Source organism: Malaclemys terrapin, chromosome 4 (assembly GCF_027887155.1).
Source record: "Malaclemys terrapin pileata isolate rMalTer1 chromosome 4, rMalTer1.hap1, whole genome shotgun sequence".
Taxonomy (NCBI): domain Eukaryota; kingdom Metazoa; phylum Chordata; order Testudines; family Emydidae; genus Malaclemys; species Malaclemys terrapin.
In genome coordinates this window covers 1,348,501-1,357,980 of record NC_071508.1, presented here as the reverse complement: position 1 = coordinate 1,357,980, position 9,480 = coordinate 1,348,501, and the positions used below count along the sequence as shown (strand labels likewise).

General features: G+C 54.5%; 1 protein-coding gene across 1 annotated transcript; it reads right to left on the bottom strand.

The window, feature by feature from the left end:
* Positions 1–717: 717 nt before the first annotated feature.
* LOC128835513 (uncharacterized) lies at positions 718–7,156 on the bottom strand. The gene is made up of 3 exons (XM_054025048.1): positions 6,353–7,156; positions 3,938–4,896; positions 718–844 (listed from the first exon to the last, which is right to left on the bottom strand). The coding sequence occupies exons 1-3, from the start codon at positions 7,154–7,156 to the stop codon at positions 718–720; spliced, it is 1,890 nt and encodes a 629-aa protein (XP_053881023.1).
* Between the last annotated feature and the right edge of the window lie 2,324 nt (positions 7,157–9,480).

Below are 9,480 nucleotides of genomic sequence, written 5' to 3'. Positions count from 1 at the left end.
CAGCCGAGAATGGGGAGCCCTGGGGCGCCGTCTCCAGGCCAGACCCTGCTCCAGCAAACAAGCGCTTGCCACTTTCCAACTCAGGCTAGTCGGTGTCTGTCTCTGGGGCCGCTCTGCTTTAGCTCCAGCCCCTGCTGCTCCCACAGAAACCTGCCCCCAGCTGGGCCGTCCGGCACTCACAGCCTGGGACGGAGTCACTCAGCGCCGTCTGTCTGTCCAGCCGAGCTGCACCCAGCGCCAGAAGGTGTCTAGACATGGCACCGGAAGAGGCCCAGCTCTGCGAGGGAGAGCCCCGGGGTGGATCAGCTGGAGAGGGGGTGCTGAGCCTGGCTGGATCCAGATGAAGCCCAGGGGGGAAAAGAGTGGTGGGGTGCCAGGGAGGGACACCGAGAACTCTCACCTGACCCCAAATGTAGCTCCACGCTGCCCCCCAGCGATGGGTCGGGGTTACTGCACCCCAGAGCTGCAGCCGCAGATAAATCAACATAGATCTTAGGGGCAAGACAGGGGTGGATTGTCCACTCCAGTGTATTCCCCCTCCAGCCTGGCCGGTGCCCCTCACTCCCGACCCGCAGCCCCTCCCAGCCCAGCCCTGCCCCCCCCTCAATTCCAACCTGAAACCCTCTTCTGTCCCAGTCTTGGGCTCCCCCCACCCATGGTTCTCGCTGGCTAAGTCCCTGGCGACTCATCGCAGGTAAGAACAGCATTTGCTGGGCCTCAGCCCCAGGCCCCTGGGCTTGCGTCCTCGGCTATGAAAGTGAAAAACGTGCTGGCGCCCGGCACCTCTGGCATTGCGAATTGAGACCTGAGGAGCAGCGAGGTGCGGTCCCAGGCTGGCTGCTGGCTGGGGGCCACCGGACGAGCTGCATTTAGGGCACGGTTTGGGCTTTGCGACTCATCAACCGCCCTGCCCTGCCTTGGGTTTGGGTTAATCGAGGCTAATTCGCAGGGGAACTCAGCAAGCCAGCAGCTTCCCCATTCCACCCATTTTCCTTTGCCTCGGCCCTCCCCATTCCCCACTCCCTTGCCTTGTTTCTCCACCTCCAGGACCTCCACTCCCCGAGCTGGGGAGAGAACCCAGGAGTCCTGGCTTCCAGCCCTGCCCCCGCCACGTTCAAACCCTTCCCTTTATTCTTTGCCTTTTCCTAGCTCCCGTCCCAATCGCCTCGGATCTTTCTCTGATTTCCTGATGAATCAGAACTGCATGCCTGTAACGCAGTTCCCCGTCACTTTGATCTGCCTACACATGTCTTCCTTTCCCCATTCCCCCCGCCAGGATCCTGGTGGAGTCTCCATCCCTGGCACTTTCCCACTCGAGGGGCTGTTTATTCTAAAGGCCATGCTCTCGTTCTAACAGGAATTAATCCAGAGCAACCCTACTGCCTGGCTGCTCCCAAATCCTTCCTGGCTGTGGAATCTACAGCTCTGCCTATGGGGCAGGTCCCAGATGAAAAGAAACTTTGTTAAACCGATAGCCAAAAGGATACCTCAGAGGCAAAGATCCTATAGGCATCTGGTATGAGCCCGTCAAAGCCGGAGGTAAATTCCCAGGTGACTCGGAGCTGAGATTAAATTGCACAACAGCTGGGGTGATGAATGGAAAATGTATTTTAATCAAGCGACATCAGCAGCTTCACCTCCACCCATCAGTGTCACAACGTTGACCATCAAATTATGATTTATGGCAGGTAATAGTATTTACAAGACTCTTGGCATCATTCGTCTTTGTAGTTCCACCTGCATTAAAGCGTCCTCACAGAGCTAGTCATCTTTTGAATTCACTTCCAAGTCTCGCCCTGTTCTGAAAGGGCAAATTTTCAAAGGTAGTTAGCCACTAGACCCCAGTCCGCTCTCAGAACTGGGATAGAACCCAGCCCCCCCGACCTCCCCAGCCCCCCCTGCTCTAACCACTAGACGCCATTCACCTCCCAGAGCCAGGGAGAGAACCCAGGAATATTCCTCCCTCCCTCTGCCATCCCAGTTCCTGGCTCCTTTGCCTTGTTTCTCCACACGCAAGACCGCGCTCCCGTTATGGCTATATAAACCATTTGAGGTTTCATTTGGTTGTGTTGCGTTTAGAAAAAAATGCGTTGAAAAGACCCCTTTCTGAAATGTTTTTGTTGTGTTTCAGTGAGGAGGGAATTCAGTTTAAAAACAGACTTGCTTTGTCACCAGAAAAAGGTCAGGAAAGTTTAAAAGGAAGAGAAAATGGGAATTTTGGACAGCAGACTTGTGAAAAATGACCATTAGGAAGTTTTCACTAGAAAAAGCCAAGTTGCGATGAAAATTTTTGACTGAAATGAAAAAAAAAATCATCAAAAGAAAAAAGAAAGAAAGAAAGCCAGCCCTGGATAGATAGCTTGATGCTGATTGAAGTGTTACACCAGGGAATTAAATCATTTCAATGAATTTTCTATTAAATTTAAATGGTAAAAAAGACAATTTTGCATTACAAACTCTGTTTTGTTTCAGTTCAAGTTGTTCCCAATATTGTGTTTTGCATTTCAAATTTTTTTGGTAAAATCTTTTGGGTTTTTTGACAAAAGCCAAAACATGGAAAATTCAGGTCTCTGAAAGTGAAAAATCTTTTGGTATTTTTTGTGCCACAATTGGGAAAAAATTAGACCTAAATTAAAATGTTTTTGAGGCATAAAATAGCCATTTTTCATCTAAAGATATATTCATTGCAAAGATATTGACTAGTGCTATAGTGATAAAATTCATCTGATTTAGTCCCACATGAAAAGAAAACAGATTCAATATGGCCACTGATCCCAAGATGGTTGGCAAATATGACCACCAAATCCGGGACAGTTGATAAATCTCCTATGGCCTCCCAATCCACCTTCATTTGCATAGCCATGTGGCCACCAAATCCATGCTTGTTGGCTTGACTAATACAGCCACCAAACACAGGTTGGTTGGCATGATCAATATGGCCTCCCACTGCAGACTAGTTGGCAAATCCAATATGGCCACCAAAACCAGGCATGGTCGTCAGATCTTGCTCTAGTCCTAAATCGTGGTCCCATCAGATGTTCTGCAGAAGAGATTCCAGACGCAAACCGGTTCAACCAATATTCCCAGGGAATTTTGCACGTATCCACTGGTTTCTCTAGTCATTGTTTTGAAGGGCATATCGTGGTTATAAAAAGGGGAGCACAGACCATCGACAGGACCATGGCGTCTCAGAAAGGCTGCTGCTATTCACACAGACAAAGTCTCCCGAAGTAGTTCAAACTCAACGGATCTGGAGAGGCAACTGAAGGCAAAATCCAACACTTCCCAGGTTTGGGTGAAGGCCAAGACAGCTTAAATCCGTGCGCAGAGCCCCAGCTGCCGGTGACGGGTGGATGGTGCAGAAGCCCAGATTTCATCCCCACCCAAAAAAAAAAAAAAAGTTTCCATCCTTGGCCTCTCCAGCACCACCCCCATTATCCACCCTGCGTCCCATCCCATCCCCCCAACCCCTGCCCCCTTTCCGTCCACCTTCATACCCTGCCATGTAGTGCTCCACGCCCCAATCCACTGGCCCCCCTCAATCCCCCATCCTTTCTGCCACCTCTCCCCACCTCACCCAGCCCCCTCCCCTCTCCTCCCAGCATCCTCCCTTCCTGGTTCCCCCCTCAGCCTCCTTTCCCCTCCCCTTCCTAGCCCTCCCCCCCAGCTGCTCTCCCTCCCAGTCCCCCCTCAGCACTCTCCCTTCCTCAATCTCCCCCTCTCCTCACCCCCTCCCCTCTCTTCTGAGTATCCCCCATTCCTGGGCCCCGCTTTCCCCCCTCTCATCCTCCAGTTCCCTGCCTGCTGCTCTCCATAACCTGCCTTCCCCTCCCAGTACACCCGCTTCCCAGTGCCACCTCCAAACTCCCCTCCCTCCCAGTCCCCCCTGAGCACCCTCCCTTCCCCCATCTCCCCCTCTCCCCACTCCTTCCAACACCCGCTCCCTTCCCTCATCTGTCCCCCCTTTGGGGCCTGCTCCCCATCCTGTCTCCCACGGCAACAGGTGGCCCGGCCTAGCCACACACCCCCAGAGCCCAGGCAGACCAGGATGCTGACGCAGGCGGTGAGGGCCAGGGAGCCCAGCGCCATGCGCTTGTCAGCCTGGCCCCATATGGTGCACTCGAGGGCAGGGGGGCAGGCCGGGGTGCCGGGGAAGCAGGGGAAGATGGGCTCTGATACCATGGGCAGCTGCCGGGCCAGCAGGGCCCACAGGAATCCGACCTCCGTGGCCAGCAGCACAGCGATGCACACGGTGATGACGCCGGCACACCAGGGCGGCTGGGCAGCCATGTTGGGTCCTGCCGGCGGCCCAGTCACACCACTCAGGCCAACCGTGTTGTCTTTGGGAGCCATGTTGGTCGTGTCAACCAGTTTTGGGGTGGCGGCCATGTTGGAGTCTCCCACCGGCCTGGGCTCGGCAGCCGTATTGGATTTAGCAGCCGTGTTGGATTCCCCTGCCAGCTTGGGTTTAGTGGCCATGTTGGATTCTCCCACCAACCTGTGCCCAGCAGCCATGTTGGATCTGGTCGATGCCATGTCCTCCTGCCCCCCCTGGCCCTGACAATCTTCCTGGGGGTACAGCATTCTCATGATGGTGATGGGGAGCAGGGCGATGAGGAAGGAGAAGCCCCAGGTGGCCGTGACGGGGTCCAGGAAGTGGCGATTGTAGCAGACGGAGATGCAGAAGCGCCGGTTCTCCTCCTCCTGGCTGCGGTTCCAGGCACACGCCAGATCATCCCGCGCGCTCTCCCACGGTGAGCTGGCGAAGTACAGGGCCAGCAGGCGCAGACCCAGCAGGAAGAACCAGTGCTCCAGGCCCTGCCACCGCAGAGCCCCCGACATGGCCGACAGCACCGGGTGCAGCAGGCTCACCAGCGTGGAGACAATGATCAACATCTGCCCAGAGAGAGACATGGAGTGGAGTGGTGTGGAGGGCACAAAGGGGATGGCCACATGCCACACACCCAGAGAGAGCTAATGGGCTTTCATTCCTTTGGGTCTTTCTTTCTTTCTTTCTTTCTCATTCCCTGGTTTTGTTCTTTCTTTCTTTCTTGTTTGCTTTCTTGCTGTCATTCTCATTCCCTTCCTTTCTTTTTCTTTCTTGTTCCACTATTCTTTCTGCCTTTGGCTTGGCCCAGCTCCCTGTATTATTTCCCTCTATCCCTCCCTCTCTCCCTCCCAAACAGACCTCTTCCCAGATACCTTTTTCTGATATTCTCTCTTCTACCAGTCTCTATCACCAATCTCTTCTCTCCTTTGTCCAAGGATCCTCTATCGTTCCAGGCTGCTGGCTCCGTGCCTGGGGGTGGAGGACCCGAGTTGCTTCCTTCAGCACAGGTGCACACCCGAGCCAAACAGCCAGAGAAGGAGAAGCTGAAGCCAGAAGTGAAATCCCAGAGCTACTCCCAAGACATCAACACCTTCCCACATAGCTGGCTCCCTGCCCTTTCCCGGATCAGATTCAGCTCCACCTATTCTGGGAGGGATCGCTGCATGAACAGAACGCAGGAGTCCTGCCCAAATACTCAAAGGTGGAAGCAGAAGCCCAAAGGACAGCACCACAGCCAACTTCCTGCTCTAACCCACTAGACTCCCACTCCCCTCCCAGACCTGGGGAAAGAACCCAGGAGTCCTGGCTCCCAACCCCCCTGTCTCTAACCACTAGACCCCACTCCCGTCCTGGAGAGCCCAGCTAGCTGAAGGTACTTAGATGGCTTAGGTAGGTACTTAGGTGGCTACTCGGAAATGCCTAAGGGGATCATCATGGGCAATCCCATGATTGCCAAAAGCTCATAGCCCCCTCACTTTGCACAACCTTCCTTCCACCTCAGACCATGCCATGTAGCCCTCCAACCCCTCCACCCCTTCCCCCCTCCAATCCCACTCCCTTCTGCCACCTCTGCTGCCCTCCTGCCCCCCTCCCCAGTCCCCTCCCCTCTCCTCCCAGTATACCCCATTCCTGGTCCCCCCTCTCATCCTCCAGTCCCCTGTCCACCTCTCCCTGGCCCTTCCGTTCCCTGTTCACCCCTGTCCTGGCATCCACCCCACACTCCCCACACTCCCAGGGCCCCCTCAGCACCCTGCCTTCCCCCATCTCCCCCTCTTGACACCCATCACAGCACCTCAGGTGTCCCCCCTCTGGGTTCTGCTCCCGCTCCTGTCTCCCATGGCAACAGGTGGCCTGGCCTAGCCACACACCCCCATAGCCTAGGCAGATCAGGATGCTGAAGGAGGCTGTGAGGGCCAAGATGACCAGAGCCATGTGCTTGTCAGCCTGGCCCCGCACGGCACACTCAAGGACAGGGGGGCAGGCCGGGGTGCCGGGGAAGCAGGGGAAGGTGGGCTCTGATACCATGGGCAGCTGCCGGGCCAGCAGGGCCCACAGGAATCCGACCTCCGTGGCCAGCAGCACAGCGATGCACACGGTGATGACGCCGGCACACCAGGGCGGCTGGGCAGCCATGTCGGGTCCTGCCGGTGACCCAGTCACACCACTCAGGCCAACTGTGTTGTCTCTGGCAGCCACACTGGTCGCACCAACCAGCTTTGGGGTGGCAGCCATGTTGGAGTCTCCCACTGGTCTGAATGTTGCAGCCATGTTGGATTTGGTGACCATATTGGATTCCCCAAGCAGCTTAGGTCTGGCATCCACCTTGGATTCTCCCAGCAGCCGGACCGTGGCAGCCATGTTGGATTTCGTGGCCATGTTGGATTCTCCAACTAGCTTGGGTCTGGTGGCCCTGGAGGATTCTACCGACGTGTGCTCGGTGGCTTTGTTGCATGTGGCCGTCGCTGTGACCTCCTGCCCCCCCTTGCCGTGAGGATCCTCTTTGGGGTACAGCATTCTGATGATGGTGATGGGGAGCAGGGCGATGAGGAAGGAGAAGCCCCAGGTGGGCAGGACGGGTACCAGGAAGTGGCGGTTGTAGCAGACCGAGGTGCAGAAGGTCCGGGTCTCCGCCTCCTGGCCGGGGCTCCAGGCACATGCCATATCCTGCTGTGCACTCTCCCACGGCGAACTGGCAAAGTACATGGCCAGCAAGCGCAGGCCCAGCAGGAAGTACCAGTGCTCCAGGCCCTGCCACAGCACAGCCCCCGACAACGCCGACAGCACCGGTTGCAGGAGGCTCACGAGGGTGGACACAATGAGCAACATCTGCTGGGAGACAGGAATGACGTGGAGTGACACAGGGGACAAGGACAGGACACTAACACAATCCACAAACCACCCACGGGAGAGGTAGCTAGCAAGCTTTCTTTCTTTCTTTCTTTCTTTCTTTCTTTCTTTCTTTCTTTCTTTCTTTCATTTTGTCTGTCTGTCCCAGGGCTGGGCTACACTGAGACCGGACACCAGCATAGCCTCACACCCCTGAGTGACGTAGTTAATCCGACCTAACCCCCGGTGCAAACAGCGCTAGGTCAAGGGCAGAAATCTTCTCTCCACCTAGCTGCCGCCTCTCTGGGAAGTGGATTCAGTAGGTCCACAGGAGAACCCCTCCCGTAGGCGTCAGTCATGTCAACACCGAGGAGCTACAGCTGTGACACTTCCGCGTTTCAAGACCTGCCCTGAATTAATTCCCATTTAAACTTCCTCTCTCTCTTTCTCCCTCCCTTCTTCTCTTCATTTCGCCTTCTGTGACAATGCGGTTCTGGCGGAACCCAACTGAGAGTGCCAACTCAGGACAAATTGCTAAAATAGGGCAGTTACAGCCCAAGGCCGGGGTTTTTCCACCTCTAAGGCAAACCAAACCAGCCAGACTAAGACTTCGGTCTCACCCCACTGGCTAACCGCAAGTCTCACAAGCAATCTCCTTAGACGCTCCAGTTTCCCAGTATTACCACCAGTGCCACTCGTTATGGGGACAAATGGTTATGAAAACCAATACCCCAGTAAAAGAAAAAGGTTCTCCTGATCCCAAAGGACCAAGCCCCAGACCCAGGTCAATATACAAGTCAGACCTTACCCACAAATCACGCTGCTGCCAATCCTTTAGAATCTAAAATCTAAAGGTTTATTCATAAAAGGGAAAAGATAGAGATGAGAGTTAGAATTGGTTAAATGGAATCAATTACATACAGTAATGGCAAAGTTCTTGGTTCAGGCTTGCAGCAGAGATAGAATAAACTGCAGGTTCAAATCAAGTCTCTGGAATACATCCCCCGCTGGGATGGGTCCTCAGTCCTTTGTTCAGAGCTTCAGTTTGTAGCAAAGTCCCTCCAGAGGTAAGAAGCAGGATTGAAGACAAGATGGAGATGAGGCATCAGCCTTATATAGTCTTTTCCAGGTGTAAGAACACCTCTTTGTTCTTACTGTGGAAAATTACAGCAAAATGGAGTCTGGAGTCACATGGGCCAGTTCCTGCATACTTTGCTGAGGTACAAGGCGTATCTGCCTTCTCTCAATGGGTCCATTGTATCGCTGATGGTCCTTAATGGGCCATCAAGCAGGCTAGGCAGAGCTAATCCCAGTTTGTCTGGGATGTCACCCAGAAGCATAGCATAAGTTTGCCATACAGACAGTATAGAGCCAATATTCATAACTTCGACTACAAAACTGATACATACATATAGACAGCATAATTATAACCAGCAAACCATAACCTTGTCTTAGACACCCCATTTGACCCCCTTTATACAAGATTTGGGTGCCACTACCGGACCTTGGTTGCAACGATGATCTATATGGTCCCAGTTTATGTCAATAACGTCACACCTTCGTCCTCATTCTTCCCATTATTGTATTAATTATTTATTATGGATATTTTTGACTACACCTACAGACCTGGAACAAGTTCAGGGCCCCGATGGCTCCAGGTGCTGCACCGGTTTTCCCTGCCAAGACTGAGGTCTGGCTCAGCACTTTGCTGAGCACTGAGCAGACGCCCCTCCACCCCCCTCAGGCCAAGATCAGGGTCCCCGTCTCCCCAGGCCCTGCACAGACGCCCCTCCACCCCCCTCAGGCCAAGATCAGGGTCCCCGTCTCCCCGGGCACTGCGCAGACGCCCCTCCACCCCCTCAGGCCAGGATCAGGGTCCCCGTCTCCCCGGGCCCTGTGCAGACGCACAGTGAGAGGCAGTCCCTGCCCCCAAGAACCCCCAGTCTTTTTTTCGCATTCCCTCGTACTTTCTGTCTCAGCTCAGCCCAGCTTCCAGTACCATTCCCCACCCACCCACGCACACCCCATTTCCCTGATACCTTTGGCTGAGATTCTCTCCTCTCTCACTCTCTGTCACTCTTTTCTCTCCTTCGTCCTGGGATCCTCTCTCTCGCCGGGCTATGGGATCCAAACCCCAGGGTGAGGGGAGCTCCAATTCTACCCGCAGGTCCAGCGTACATCAAGTAAAGCAGCCAGAGAAGGGGAAGTCGCAGACTGAGAACGATGCCAGAGCTATCATCAAACCATCAACATCTTCCCACACAGCCAGCTCCCCGCCCTTTCCCAGATCAGCTGGCAAAGGGATTATCTGCTCCACCTATTCT

Excerpts from the sequence above, each read along its gene's own strand:
- LOC128835513 (XM_054025048.1), bottom strand. The coding sequence starts at position 7,156 with ATGTTGCTCATTGTGTCCACCCTCGTGAGCCTCCTGCAACCGGTGCTG. Across the intron at positions 4,897-6,352 it reads TGGCCCGGCAGCTGCCCATG|ATGTTGATCATTGTCTCCAC; the intron begins GTATCAGAGCCC and ends CTCTCTGGGCAG. Across the intron at positions 845-3,937 it reads CAGATGAGGGAAGGGAGCGG|CCAGCAGCCAGCCTGGGACC; the intron begins GTGTTGGAAGGA and ends GGTGGCCCCCAG.